Consider the following 16166-nt stretch of genomic DNA (forward strand, 5'->3'; position numbering starts at 1 on the left):
CACAGTTCTTCCCTCCAGACACTGAGTGGCTTATGTTCATTATCCATATTCCCTTTTCCTGTGTTTAGATGTCAAGCAATTGCTTAACGTCCTTTAACTTATATATCAAAGCAAATATTTTCTAACATGCCTGTTGAATTATTAATAATGATCATCTGATTTACAAAAACAAACCCCTGAAACAAAACCCAAAGTACCCTGAAACGAGGATCTGTTGCCCTGTGTTTTGTTGTTTATCATTTTAAGCAAAGTCCCCGATCAATTGCATGAGGAAGTAGTGCAGAACTCCTCTCTGTGGCATGTTCTAATTGATTGACAGATGGTCTATTCTGCCAATAATATTCCTCTTCTCTTTATACTTACCATACCTGGCAATTGTACCAACATGGCTGATCCAAAGCCACTATTCTGCTATTACACATTAGTACTGAGTATTCAGAATGTTGAGGGGTTTTTATTTTCTTGTCTCACCATAATCCTCTTCCTTTCGTTCCATCTGCTGAACAGAGGGTTTATTCTCGTCTAGTATCTCTATTTCATATAAGCAGAAGATGCTGTAACTGAGATGTTCCTGAACTATCAGTTATCACAAGTTGCAAAGCATGAAACTTAAAACATTCAGGGCTAGGTATAGAGTTTATTGTTCCCCAGGAGACAGTAACATCCTTGAGTGGGGCTAAAAAGCCTTATAGAGTATCTGATGTTTGGCCAAGCCAGGACTTTATCTGAATAGCTATAACGTCTTTAGCATTTTTTAATCTGAATATCTGTGGAGAAACATTTTGAGGTGGCGTATTAAAATCCTTACAATAACATAATCCTAAGCAGTGTAGAGATGTCAACTCCAAAGCCATGAGGCCTGTTGATTATCCAATAGGTTGAATAGTAGTGCAGCACAAGTTCGACCCATTCCTGAGTTGATCTAGATAGCAACCATGAAATGTACAGTGTGCTTAGGCATGCTGATTGTGCTCCATATTCAGTGAGGAAGAGCAGAAGACAACTTTAAAATACTTGTCTTCAGTTTCACTGGCTGGGATCAATATAAAGAAGCTGTAGTAATACAAAAAATATTCATCTGCTGTGTAGCCAAGCAGACTCTTTTAAGAAAAGCAAAGCAAAGAATCCACCTTCCATCAAACTGTGAATAGATGGAATACACAGAGAATGATATTGTGAAAACATTGATTAACAGTAGTGTGTATAATGAGTGATTTCTTCTAGAATTTCTATTGTATTAGTAACTACCTGGATATATTTCTTATTAAAAGCAGGTTAAAATAGTTACTTTGAGTCTATTTTCAATGTGTGCTGAAAGAGAGGGTCTAAAAATTCTATGCCTTGGAGATTGAAGGATATTAACTTTTTGTTACTGTATTATGAAATGGATTTGATATAATTATACTGTCATGACTCATCAGCTGCTCCTTTAATATTATAGTTTCTCCCCATATTCAGTATGAAATCCTAAAGACTCACATAGAAGCTTCAGCTCAGATTTTGTACTATGTTAGTTTGTTGTGTGCATTTCGGGATTTTGAAAATAAAAATTAGAAGATATCTATATAAAAATTAGAAGATATCTATATAAAAATTAGAAGATATCTATATAAAAATTAGAAGATATCTATTAATAACGAAACAGCATAAATAAAGAGCATTTCATAACATAAAGTAATATTTTCACTTATAAGTAATGTTAATTATTTTCCTTTCAATGAAATTGTAATTATATGCATAATGTTTTTAATTTTAGAAAAATCTGGGGGAAAAAAACCCAAAAATGATTAACTCCAGCATCTTTAATTACATATTCTGTGGTTTTAATGTTTTGTGTGTATGTGTGTGTGTGTGCATAATATGAAATAAAGCACTGACAGAGACTCATGGGCTTTAGGGATACTACTGCAAGTTTTTCTCAGATTGCAGATGATTCCCTCTTCATCCCCTCCTGCAGCTGCTCCTGATCAGCTGAGGATCAGGTGGTCTTGGTCACTTATTAAGTCCAGCTGGCAAGCTGATTCATTTCTCTAAAAGTGCTCAGGTAAAAAGAGGTACATTTGCGTTAGTAGGCCTGGAGGGGGAAGAACAGAGAAGTTATAACCTGATCCATTAGATACAGAGAAAAGGGTATCTATCTTCTTGAGAACCTGAGTAGGCATGAGGGGCTTAGAAAGAAAGAGTTAATTCTGTGCAAGAATGAGAAGGAAAAAAATAGTTGAGAAGTAGTTTAGGTTTTTATGTTCTAATTTTTTTAAGTGTTTTTATTTGTTCTCTGCTGACTGGGAGAGACAGAGGTATAGTTGCCTGAGGTAGGTACTAAGCAAGTCAAGTGACTGATGATAAGAACTAACTTGGGAATAAAAAGCTGGAATCTAAAGTCTATACTTTGCTAGGGAACAAGCAGATGGTTTCTACAGGGAACCAAAGTGACCAGTTTCTAAAACCAAATCAGCAGTGCTGAGACATTAGAAGTACTGAGTACATCTGTCTGGTCCCTTTGAGTGCAAGGGCATTTAAGGAGCCTAGAGCAAAACATTTGGTTTCCTTAACATTTGCTCTGGAAAAATAGACACTCTAAACTTCAATGCTAAAATTGTTTTTTGGAAAAAGTAGTGTGGGAGAAGAATGCTCTGATTTCTAAAATGTAGAGTAACTGAATAGTCAGGTTCCTCATCAATCTGAAATAGTATTGCTGGAACTTTTGCTGTGAAAGCTGGATTCTGATGCAAAAAGGGCCTTGCTTAACTTACAGTTCAAATTTTTACATGTAAAATGGCTTTAAGCTGATTGTGTCTCTGAAAAGAAGGAAGGCTAGGTGAACTGTATTAATTCAGGGGACTTTAATTCAGGGAGTCCCATTATTTGTACCTACTTTGCATTCTTGTATTGGAAGTAACAGGAGTGTTACTCAAGGCATAGCAAGAAATTCCTTATAGGTGTTCCAGACAGAGTGAACTAATTGAATTCAGTCTGACTTATTTTGCCTTTGTAGTCAATTTTGTGATGTCAGTTGGAGGCAAATAACTGTTTTGTTTTGTTATAGGGAAAGGCGAACATGGAAAGCCGTACCCTCTTACAGAGGAAGACCACGATGATTCTGCCTATAGGGAAAATGGCTTCAACATATTTGTTAGCAACAATATAGCACTGGAACGATCGCTGCCAGACATCCGACATCCTAAGTATGTAAACTGTTTCCTGGACTATTTGATTTTAAGTCTTTATCTTTGTATATCTCTAAATAACTTATTTTCCTGGAAGTTCAAATGCAAACCCTTGGCACAAAAAAGTGACCATTTCATTAAATAGGGAGTGGAACGTATATCACTGTTTTTGAATGACTTGTTCTGTCTTGTCTTTTAAACTGACCTCTCATCATTAATAATGCATTAAGACTATAGAAGGCCTGTTTTAATTGCAGAATGATTTTCATGGCATTTCTGGGTAATGATTTTTTTAGGCAGTGATAAATAACATTTCATGTAGGTTTTCAGGTTCTCATTTCTTGGCAGCTGCAGATATTTGGTCAGGGGCGCAGGGTGACAAGTCGCATAAAATTTTTGGTTAAACATTTCGATCAGTGTGTCCAAAATTTTTCTTTAGTTTTTATTGCACAAAAAGTGAAATAATCAAATAGCAAGAGCTTACCAGATGCTGATACTACAGCTGATGTGTACAGTATAGAATTACATAAAAACAGAATGAACAGTGAAGAAATACACATACAGAATTTGTGGCGATTGGATGATAGTATTGTTCATTAATAGAAGTAATATCCTACAGAGAAATAGGCTAAAGATTATTCTGGAAAAGAAACACTGAGCTAAAAATGGTAGTGCAGTTCTCAGCGAACATAACTTCTTTTCATGTTCTGTATTTTTTGACTCTGTTACACAAAGAGTAAAGCTTTCTATCTGTACCAGGCAAGGGCATATATGCCTTTCTAGCCTTCAGGCTGTAGTCATCTAGAGTCATTCTGAGCTCTGAAGGGACTGATGATTTGCTTTATCTCTTTATGTGGTGTTTTTCCATCTTAATTGGATGTTATGCAAGTAGTGGATGGAAGAAAGATACAGGGATTCAACAAAACTAAATGTCTCCATGAGTAGTTTGTATTTTCCTTTGGATACAATTAGCATTTTTATACGATGCTTCAGATTAAAATAGCTATTCATTTCTTAACCTATATGCTTTTGCTGTGTGAATTAGTTTCAAATTCTTTTAAGTAGCTGAACAGAATTTGAGAGGTTGACAGAGGTTCTCAGGCCAGGGGGAAAGCACAATGGCAGCTAACAGTCCTTGTTCTGTGAAATGTGAAACAGTTCTTTCAAAGAGTAAACAGTATATATAAATATTTGTGTGATAAGATTTTAAAAAATAATTCACAGTGAAGGATTAATCCAAGAAAAAAAAAAAAACAATTTTGTTGGAGATATTTCTTATTCAATTCCCATGTTGTATTGTTTTGAGAAAACACTGTTTATCTGTTAACTTGTATGTAGTAGTGTAGTTTGTGTAGAATTCAGTCAAAAGAAATAACTTTTTAACAAGCTGTATGTTTTATATATTTTATTTGTCCTCTACTGTTCCAAGTTACCTGAAATTGTTTATAGGAGTGCTTCCAAGAAGTTTGAGTTATAAAGTACAGCATCAAAGCAATGTTAAATCACATTGTTAGCATAACATATGCTCATCATCATCCTCTCTGTTAGCAAAACTGCAGAAAAAAATTAATAAATTCAGAAGGAAGCTGACTTATTTATTCTCACTTCATGTTTTTTTTAGTTGGTCTTCTGGCAACTCATTTCTCACCTGCTACCGTCCACACCATCAATGACATTTCCATGCGTGTCCCCAGAAGCAGTGTTGAGTGATGTGTTGTCAGAAGTGACATATTAGGAACAAATCAGTGCTACACCGATGCTTCCCTGGCCCCTTTACCCCTGCACAAAGCCTTTAGTGGCTTTCATCTGAACGTCTCATTTGAGCAGCTTGAATACTTGGGTATCTACATAATTTTCATGTTCCAAGTCAACTGGGTTCCTGTGGCATTCAGTGAAGTTTCTTATGGTATCCCAAGTGAACTGACTTGAATTGTCAGTTATGTTAAACTCTTGTTACACAAGCAGTCTTTTAATTGGCTGTGTCACATCATCTAAAAGTAAAGATAAAAAATATACTTGCACTAAATTTACACTGATTAAGGTGGAAAAACTGGGCTCTGTACTTCTGATGGTTACACTTTGAAGCAAGTCTATGTCTTGAAATTCCAAGGAGCAGAGAAGACTGATAATGCTTTCTGACCTACTATCAGAAAGAAACCCATCTCTCAGCTGACATATGCTAAATATGATGCAGGCCAGTCTCAGACTGCAGTTTTGGAAATGTGTCCTCTCTTCAGAATCATATGTGAAATGTGCAGTAGTTGATAAGGTTGCTTTCAGAGAAACCCACTGGAAAAACTATGTAACTTCTCTTCCAGAAAAGGGTGTTCTTATTGAAATGAAATCAGAGTAATTGAGGCGAGAGATAGCAGGCAAGATGTAGTTTGGTCAGCTTCTGAGTATTATAAAGGGCTTTTGCTTTGTGGAGCTTTTCTAATTGCCCTTCAGTTTTTAACTATCTTCTTATGAATGTTTGTGGAAGACAGTAATAGGTTTTGAGCTTTTGATCTTCTCTGTGTATACCATTGGCACGAGGGCTCCTCTGTTCTAAAGACTAATTTCCTGAAAACATGGTCTAGGATTTGTTTTGGTCCTTTGCCTACAACTACCCTCTGGCTTTTAAGTTAAAAAAAAAAAAAAAGAACCAAAAAAAGAAATGAACAAACAAACCAACTTTTTTCTTTAATTACAAATAAGAATCTGAAACTCAGTTCATTGGATTTCAGGACTGATGTAGTGAAAATAAGAGTTTTGGTTACCTGAAGTGGAAAGCAACGTTATGAGTTTGGGATAGTATTAAGAGTTGGCAATGAAGTTATTATTTAAGCATTAGAAGTTCTGTACAAATATGAAAAATATTTCAAAGCCCACAAGAATAATAACTTTATATATTCTTTTCACTTGCCCCACACCATTATATGTAGTCTGTAATACAACACACCTGCTAAAGGATGGAAAAATGCTGCCAATATTGTTTTCTATTCTAGAGGAAATGCTACTTATTCTAATTACTTAATATAGCAGTTACCATTATCTTCTCAACATTATTAAAACAATCTGCCGTTCATACAAGATTTGTTTAAACTGAATGTGTTCAAAATGTGATTTTTAAGGAGGCTTGGGAGAATGGTTGCAATCATCTAGTCTGAATAGTGAATATAAATTTTGTGATATATCGTGTTTTGACATTCTAAGTCCTTGTAAACTAGAACATGCAATTTTTCTAGCTTTTTATTCCTGATTTAAGGAATTCAAGCTGATGCTGATAGAGTTATAAGCATTGCCATTTAAAATCTGTTAGTTTGTATGTTTTTATAGCTTGATTTGAACAACAGTTCTCCTTTTAACTATAATTTGTAGATCAATTCTTGATGACTTGTGTAGTCACAGATTAGATGCTTGCTTAAATAACCTATTACAAGAAATCTCATCTTCTTTAGGTTTGCCTGGACATAGGTAGATACATTTTGCACTGAAATTCTTAATGTTCATATTGTACATTAAGGGAAGGTTTTCAAAACCTCCCTGGATGTGGTCCTGGGTAATCTGATCTGGGTGAACCTGCTTTAGCAAGGGGGTTAGACTGGATGATCTCTGGAGGTCCCTTCCAACCCCTATCATTCTGTGATCCTCAGCCTGATTTTTGTGTTGTCTGGGTTTTGGCCTATATGGGCTGAAGTCAGTATTTTCAAGCATTGACTGCTGGTCTTGCTGATACTGTGTGAAGTGGTGGCCTTTCACTGTTACTCCCAGAAGTATTCCTTTTCAGAAGTATGAGCTATCCTCATTTTTCTTGCATGTTACATTTTTCACAGAACTCAGAGAAATGCATTTTCATATTCTAAGAAATGGCAGGTGTTTGGCTAAGTGCTGTGAGATCTTCTGTGTCCTGAACATTAATGAGATTTTCTTTATTTTTAATAATATAAAAAAGCAAATTTCACACTACCTGTTCTGCATAACTGAGACTCTCTACCTCTCTCTCCTTGTCAGCAGCAGAAGCTGAAAAAACACCTCAATAGTTCTATCTTAAAATATTTGAATGCAATGTTGTTGCTGTCCCATGCATTTTTAAGAAGGCTGAAATGAATATCTAATGGGATTTCTTGGGGGTTGTGGTTTTCTTTCTGTTTGACTGGGGGTTTTTTTGTCTTTGGAGTTACTATTAATCCTTAATTATGTTTTAATAAACTTTGTAGAAAGATCAGAAAGCTAGGCTTATATGGGAGTTGGTGTAGTTATACAGTTAGTGCACAGTAGTTTGTATCTGCATCCCCTAAAAATTGTATTGCATTGAATGAATACAGTTCCTTTCTTTGTATAAATACAGTGCACTTGTTACAGTTTACATGTATTGTCCTCAAAAATAAAATTTTTAAATCCATCTTTAATCCAGTGCTCCAAGATACATTCCAATGAATTCCCTCAGCACTCTGTGATCTTAAAGACAAGCTTAGGTTGTAGTTCTTCAAGATAAACTAAATACTTTTCATTTTAGTAAGTATGCTGAACTTCACAATATTTAATAAGGCTTATGGAAGTAATTAGTTATTGGATTGATCTTCCATTGAATTTTTTGATTGTATGTTGAAAGAAACTAGAATGTTTCTTTCTAGTTCTCATTCACTTTGGGAAATGAGAGATGTCTTCATACACATATATATATGCTGCAGCTTGTATTGCTGTTTACTAGTATTATCTTAACCCCATCTGGCCACAGAGCAACCAGTTAAATTGTACTTTCAGTGGGGTAGTGACAAAGTTGGAGACTATGACTGACCGCTTTTCGAAACATTTTGTGTACTTACTGAATAATGTCATGAAGGTGGAAAGTCACGCAGTCCACAACATTATAGGCACTGTTCCTGTTTCCAAACCCCACCAACCAGGCTGTTTTCTGCAGTTGCTTCAGGGTATGCTGTTTGAAGTGCAGCTCCTTAAAGCAGGATTGGGAATACTTTATGCCCATGAAAACATGTGGCCTTCTGTCTCTGTCATGCCTGCTGTCAGTTCCTCTGCACAATACATATTGATAGTAACAAATAACATGGAATTTTTACCAAGTGGTTTCTCAGCATTCTGTGTGTTTTCTTTTATGGCAGCAAGAGCTAAATGTGGCCGAAGACTGATTATTCCCCCTCTGTCCTTTTGGTGAGAAAACAGGCTGCAGTGTTCAGTAGATGTTGTGGTTAAGGTCAGCTCTCTTGGCCATGCTCCCTCCCACTGTCTTGTGCTTTCCCCCAGTCTTCTTGCTGGCAGGGCAGGGTGAGAAGCAAAACAGGCCTTCACATGTGCAAGCACTGCTTGGAAGAAATCAAAATATCTCTATGTTATCAACACGGTTTTCAGCACAAATCCAAAACATAGCCTTGTAGCAGCTACTAGGAAGAAAATTAACTCTGTCCCAGCTGAAATCAGGACAGTAGACCACTAAGAGCCCAAGTCTGATGAGTCTTTCTATTTACTGAAAAGAATTTGATGATGGAAATAAATTGTTTATACAAGTAGGTGAAAGTAGTTGTGTATATAGATACCTTGCATGTTACTTAGAATCTAGTAAAGCCTCCCATGCTGCTAAGAAAATAGCAAGCTACAGTAAGCATAACTCTGAAATCTAAACTTAATACAGACAGGAGTACTGAAGGTTGTTTACCTTCCAGCCAGTTCTGTACATCTGAGATAGTTAAGTTTGTTAGCAATTGGCAATAGTTAAACCCAGAACTTTTAACTTTCAAATAATACAAGTAAATACACTAAGATCTGTGAGAAATGTGCACTCTTCTGGGGTTCCATACCTTTGCTGTTCACAGATTATGAGGTTGTTATATGCTACTGATTTCATATATATGCTCTGTATACCTTCCTTTCCCTTATATATCCATATTTGCTTCCTTGCCAAGTATTTTTTTAAGTAAGCGCTGTTGCAGCATCTTCTCCCATGTCTACAGGCTGTGATTTTGACATACTCTAATATCTTGCCTGTTATTTTATCTTATATATTACGTGTGAGAGAGGTTGTTGAGAGAGTTGTGAGCCTAGTCACACCTTGCTGTGAAAGGGAGTGGAGAAGAGATGTAGATAGATCACAGAAGATTTTTCTTGAAATACATAAGCAAACAAGACATAGTAAGTCCATGGACCTGATGGGATGTACACAGGAATGCTGAAGGAACTGATAATGTTTTGAGGCCACTCTCAACTGTCTTTAAATTATTATGACAACTGGGAGAGGTACCTGAGGACTGGCACAAAATTAGCAGTAAAAGAATAGTTAGGATTTCTGAAACAGATAGTAAAGAGTAATTATGTGTCATAGTTGGATTTTTTTCCTGAAGTAGCGTACTTAATACACACTTTGAGATAACAAAAAACCTGGTATTATAATCCTATTTCTTTCCCTTCAGCCAGAAAAATGAACTACATTCAAAATAGGGGCTTTTATTGATTGTGTTAAGGTCTGCCTGACTTTTGAGAGACAATCAGATGAGTATGCTTGGTATGAAAGAATGAATATTGAGTACATTGGTATTACTGTAATCACCTCTAAAAAAAAAAAAAAGAGGGATTTAGGAGCATGTGTATGTGTATACATTATATAAATTGGGCTACTTGCTGATATTTTGGAATTCATAGGTAATAAACTGCAAGGTTTAAGATGAAATATAATTATAGATCTAAGATGCCTGCTGATGTAAAACTGCTTGAGATTTTGATATGGTATAAAATTAGTATACGTAATCATTTTTTTCCCAAGCCTATATCTAATACATATGGGTGAGTAGAAAAGTGTCTTAAGAATGTGGAAGTGAATTTTTTTTTTTTTTAATCTTTCAATAAGTGATAGTTGTTTTACACCTCACTATCTTGTGAAACAGCTTTGCAAATGTAAATGTATCTGCTTCTTGTATTCTTACCTTGGTTAGAGAAACGTTTTGGTTTGAAAGATGAAGTGAGTCAAACTCACTGTCTTTGATTTCTCTGAAGACCTAGAGAGCTGCTAGAGAGACTGTCCCTGACTAACCAAAATGATGTAATTTCACATAAAATAACAAAAAACTAAGTCAACTCTATTAAATCTGATGAAGTCTGCACTGAGGGAAACTTACATAAAGAAAACAGAGTTTTGCCTGTTTAGTTTCCTAGACAAGTTGCTTAGTACATTTAATAGCAATATTGCAAATAATTTCTACTGTACAATTTAATATTTTGTTTTAATGAAAAATGCAGTAACATTTTAGAGAATTTATTTGTTCTAGCAGGGAGAGTGTTGTGATGGTTTTTGAGGCCCATACCCAGTAATTCCTCCTTGCTTCCCAGCTGTGAGATGCTGTGAGAATAAAGGTTACTTGCCCCTCCATCAGCTCACACCCAAGATAATTTTCCAGCCTTGTCAAATGGCAGCAGAAATTACCAGTTATCACTACTTTATCAGGCTCAGTTGGTGAGGCTAGATTGGAACAGAAACATGGTGTGAGTGAAGCTTGTTGGTGTAAATTGAATGCTTTGACATGCTAAGACCATTACTATGTAAATCTTCACTGGAAAATGTTTTGTCCTGGTAGCTTATAAAAGGCTTGTCAGTAGCTGGGCGCCCAGGGGGTGCTGTAGTTCCTTTAATAAAGAGAAAGAAAAGGTCAGATTTGAGAAAGCAGCTCAGCCGAGACCATGTGCTGACAAAGCCAGTTCAGGGGGGTGGGGGGGGGGGATTCTGTTTGGAGGTGGGCTACTGCTATGATCCAGTAACTGCTGAATGCAGCAAAGGGATGTCTGCAAGGCATTTAACTTCTATGCTATTATCTATCAGAAAAGGCAGTTTGCAAGGTTGTTGATGTGTCTAGAAGGCACAGAGTCTAGTAACTGGCCAAGGCATTGCTATTGGCATCTCTTAATGTCCATAAAATATTATTGTTGTTGTTATATCCACAGAGTCAAACAAATTACTGCTTTTATGAGTCAGCTTTTACTGTGAAGTAGCTGAAAGGGTGCCAATACTGTTCTCCTTATTTTAAAAGCCCATTTTCTTTCAGTTCTTGTTGTTCTACAGAGGTGGTAGATTTCTGCATGTTTCTGTTAACAGAGAAGCTGTAAAGATGGAGATTTTACAGTTCTGCATCTTTTCTTAACCTAGTATGATGGTTGAGGACTTTCTTTTTTCCTACTTGTAAACTTGCCTGGGAATTACAGAACTATCCCTAAAGCTTGAAGTAAAAGGTTGCTGTTGCTTTATTTCTTCTGGGTAGAGTAGGATAACCTACAAAGTTAAATCGTAATAGTCTTAGGACTCTCAGTGGTGGATAACAAAGAGTTGTAAGTTGTAACTCTGTTTTGCTATCTCATTTTTTATGAATGGTCCTCTTTTCAAGCTATATTTTCTTAATACCTGCTGCAAATGGCTTACAGGTGTTTCTGTGACATTGTTTTTTCTTCTTCAGGCAGGTTACTATTTCAGGAATGGAGGAACCTCTTACTGTTCTTTTAACCTTCTAAAAGGCTCCCTACAACTTTGAATCTATCTCTAAAATTGTTTTATTCAGAAACTCAGTTTTGATTCTTGTTTTAGTCCAGCAGAATTCTACATGTCAAGCAAATAATGAAATCAGTATTAAGTGTTTTAAAGGGAATTAAAAGGTGTGACACTATTGTTCTAATAAATAAGCTTAGCACTTCTGGAACCAAATGCGTAGCTACAGTAGCAAACTACCAATAGCATACCAAATACAGAGCTGGTAGAAAATACCATTTTGTCAGTTACTTACATCTAACGTTTATCAGTATACAAATTATTTACAAACAAATTCTACTGTACCTTCAGGCATTGGAATGGCCTGCCTGGGAGGTGGTGGAGTCACAATCCCTGGAAGTGTTGTAAGAGATGGTTGGGTGTTGCACTTAGGGAAATGGTCTAGTGGTTGATAGGGCTAGGACAAAGCCTGGACCTGATGATCTTAAATGTCTCTTCCAGTTGAAACAATTCTATGATTCATACTAGCTATTTTCTCGTGACTCTGGGGTAGATGTGTGTAATAAACAACATGGCGTGACTTTCTGCATTCGGTTTTTCAGAACAGTAATAAATTACATACTTAAATCGTATATATGATTACTGCTTAGTAATGTATTTAATAATGGAAGGGACAGGCAAAGGAGACTTTGGATAGAGATATGCCCTGGTAGAAAGGACCTCTATTTTTAAAAATCTCTTCTTAAAGTCTCTAAAGGACAAATTGAATGATGTAGTAGTATTCTTTTGATAGAAATACCAGGTGTTAAGTTCTGAAATATCCTATCAGATAATAAGTTCTGAAATATCATGGGAAGAAAAGATTGATCAAATATAGCAATATTTGAAAGCATAATTCAAGGTTCATAACTTTTGATTCATGACAATGGTCATGAAAATGTCATCAGATTAATCAGCAAATTCATTATTTGGTTCCAGTTTTTCCAAATAGACACAAACACTTCTGTATATATAATGTTTTTTCTGTCAAAGTCCAAATTGTTAGTGTTAAATAACAGTTCTGAGGATTTGGAGAAGCGTACAGTGCCCCTTGCATGTTCTCCTCTTCTGAACACCCTTTGTTCTTTATGCTAATGTAATAACTTGAGTAAGAAAATATAGATGTGAACTACTTACCTAGCAGGATGATAGTTGCATATCATGGTTATTTTCTTCTTAGGTATTTTTACCAAGACATTTGTATATAATTTTCAGACTCAATACATAAATTATTCTGATTTAAGAGTTTATTAAATAATAAGGTTGCAGAAATCTATTAACATTTATGCTAAGAAATTGTCATTCTCGTAACCTTAGCTTCTCAAGTTATTATTCAGCATTGCTCTGTGAAGAAGTGCTGGTGTGCTGAACTTATGTGATGTTTAAATGCAAGAAGAAACAGTTCTTTGAGAAAGCATCTGTAGTACTCCAAGGTCAATCTGTAGTATTCTGTTAAGTTTAAGCAGAAAATGCTTATGCTGAGTAGGAGGGCTTTCCTAGTTTCAATCATCAGGTGATTCTCTTCCTTTAAAGAGCATTCCTGCTATGAGTGCTGACATGTATGGTTGTCTTTATCCCTTTACCCCTCGAAACTTGTTGATTCAGGCATTTGAATACTTCACTTTTGAAAACAAATGACTTTGCCAAGGTTTTAAAATAATCTTTTTTGATGGAAGTCATTTATTTTGAAAAGCGTGACCGAAAGGTTAGTTATTTGACTAATCTCTGTCTGAAAAGTTCTGCATTTTTAAGTGTCATGGGCAAGTGCATTTTTAAAAATACAGAAGTTTGAACTATGCACTTTTAAAAAAAAAAAAAAAATGTCCACATAGAGAACACAGTTGACTTCAGCTTCACAGATTGCTTATACTAGCATGCAGTAGGATTATGCTGCAGATGCAAATTATTTTGGTTTAATAGCTAATTTGCCTTATGGAGCAGTGGTAAACCAGATTTTTCCATTTTTCTGTGTGATCTTTTCTGGCAGTGCAAGCAGTTACTCCATGTGTTGTGTTTAGGGATGGAGGCAATATCCTTAGGAGTAACTTGTATATTAATTACATCTTCAGATTTACTAGGAGACAAGAAAATAAGCATGTTGATAAAGCATGCATGTCTGATACAAATACTCCTACGGTAGTTCAAAACCATAACTAAGATCAAAATGTTGTCACTGTGGAAGTCAGTAGGAAGATGGAGTCCCCACCTCCAAGAAGGTATTGGGAAGCCGTTCTGTGAGATATAATGAAGATTAGTAGTATAGGCAGAATAGTTATCATCACTGAAAGCCACTGTCTCTTAAAGCTCTTAAGAGAAATGTTGAGATGTTACGTGTGTATGATGAGGCTGCACGGTGTAAGTACAAGAGATCTAACATTCCCATATACCATGGGATTCCAGTCTTGACTGTGAAATGGGCAAGCTGCTTGAATTTGCCAGCCTAATCTGGCAACCTGTAAAGATAAAAATAATCCCAGATCTGACCTCTGGAGAAGATTGGAAGCCTGAATCTATTCAGTTAGGATATGCCACAGGATGTGGGTTTACCTTCTGTTCCATCACACTGAGTGCTGCTGATGTAGCTTGGTATATACCTTAGAGATATGAGCGTGAATGTGAGCTAAAACAACTGATGAGGATCTCTCAGAATACTTTGGGGAAGACATCATCAAACATGGAACAATTAAGCCTCCAGTTCTGTAAACGGTCACTTTAGCAGCTGCTAATGAGGAGGCTGCATTTAGTCACATAAATGAACAAAGGAAGCTGAGGAAGAGGTATTGTGAGGTTTTTTAACTCTAGCCATTTAACTTGCAGGGAGCTGTACCTCAAGTATGACTTGATGTATTTCTGAGCAAAGTGAATGAATGCTGCCACAAACATTAAACATGAAAAATTCTACTGAGCAATTTTGTTATCTGAGGAAGCACAAGCACGAAGATTAGGATGAAAGTGAGGAAAAGTATAATGAAAGTAGTGGAAGGCTAATCAAATAGTGCATTCTTGGCATCCTTAAATATTTATCCTCTTATCAGTATGGGCATGATGTTGAGTATACATATATAGCCAGGACTGATTACTGAGAACACTTTCATGGAAATTATTGTGATCAAAGCTGAAGTGAAAAATCAGTTTAGTGTGCTTATTTCAGGTAGACTGATTTAGTTTTCTGCCTTCAGTCCCACAGGCAAAATTATCAAATTTCATGGGAAGCTTTTCTTCTGAGACTTTGTATATGTTTATACTAACATACATTTCATTCATTTCATGTCATTCATTTATGACATAGAGCTAGCGAAGTTATCTCAGTCAAATGGCCTATCTCCATCTTTATTTACCATTAAAATCAGTCCCATTACTGCAAACTTCTTGTGAGTTACTTTAAAAGTTAATCCAAATGGGCAAAAACTGATTCCAGTGGAAGCTAACTAAAAATAGCAAATAATAGCTTTTAGAATTAAAAATTATTTTGAAACACTTTTTTGAAATAATTCTTGAATTCTCCACTGGTTTTTTTTTTTTTTCTTATTTTTTTAAATTCATTTGTCAGAATATGATGCGATACTGAAGCTCTACAGTAATACATTTGCCTTTGTCAGCTGGACTATGATTTCATCATGAAAAGGACAACATTAAGTGATGATGATTGATGTCAACCATGTTACAACATTTTCAATGCTGAGTTAGATCTTGGAGCAAATAATTACTTGACTGAAACTGACTGAACTGCCTATCTGTCTGTCTGAAATCTGCTAACCTATTTTTAATATTGATTTTTTTATTTATTTCAAGGCCTTTATGGATTTCACAATATTTCAAGCTTTAATGCAAGTCAATGTGTTCTATGGACATTTTATTCCACCATTCAGACTACTTAAATAACACTTACTATGCACATGGTGAATATTTTAATTTGAAATGTGCATGTAAGTTGCAATGTCTTCAGGCAGAGTCTGTCAATTGGTGTTCGTGAGTGGAACTACTGTCATTTTCTAAGTGAACATGAGTTTGATAAGATTTTCCACTGAAATTGTGGGGCTTTGGAGAAGAAAATTATTTTGCTCAGCAGTATTTTAAATACTTCATAGGAAGTCAGTTCAGTTTCATTTAACATATATGCCATTATTTTAAAAGTTTTACCTAATGAATATGAATGCCCAGTTAAATGTTATAAAATTGAATCCTTATGGTAATCTTTTATACTAGTGTTTTTTCCTTCTGTAAATCTTCCATTATCTTTTTTGGTAAGATTATATTTGTCAGGAACTACAGAAGACTCTTGATTCATATTTTCTTTGGAGAATCAAGAATCCCATTTTAAATTACTGAAGTCAGTCTGCATTTTGCTAGAGAATGCATAAAACACTGTTGACATGTTGGGATTATTTTGGTGAGAGCAAAAAGTTTGTAGTCATGAAAGTATGACTTTATGGATGCTGAAAAATAAAGTAGTTCTTTATTAAGAGTTATGTTAGAACCTTGGAACCAGCATAAATAAT

The 16166-nt window shown here is 35.5% G+C and overlaps 1 protein-coding gene across 2 annotated transcripts in view; it reads left to right on the forward strand.

The window, feature by feature from the left end:
• The window catches only part of GALNTL6 (polypeptide N-acetylgalactosaminyltransferase like 6), a 451530-nt gene that overhangs the window by 180726 nt on the left and 254638 nt on the right, over positions 1-16166 (forward strand). For both annotated transcript variants that reach the window (XM_061993491.1, XM_061993492.1), the window contains one exon: positions 3047-3185. In XM_061993491.1, coding sequence (XP_061849475.1) covers positions 3047-3185 — 139 coding nt within the window. The remainder of the gene's footprint in view (positions 1-3046; positions 3186-16166) is intronic.

Source organism: Colius striatus, chromosome 3, assembly GCF_028858725.1.
Source record: "Colius striatus isolate bColStr4 chromosome 3, bColStr4.1.hap1, whole genome shotgun sequence".
NCBI classification, from domain to species: Eukaryota; Metazoa; Chordata; class Aves; order Coliiformes; family Coliidae; genus Colius; species Colius striatus.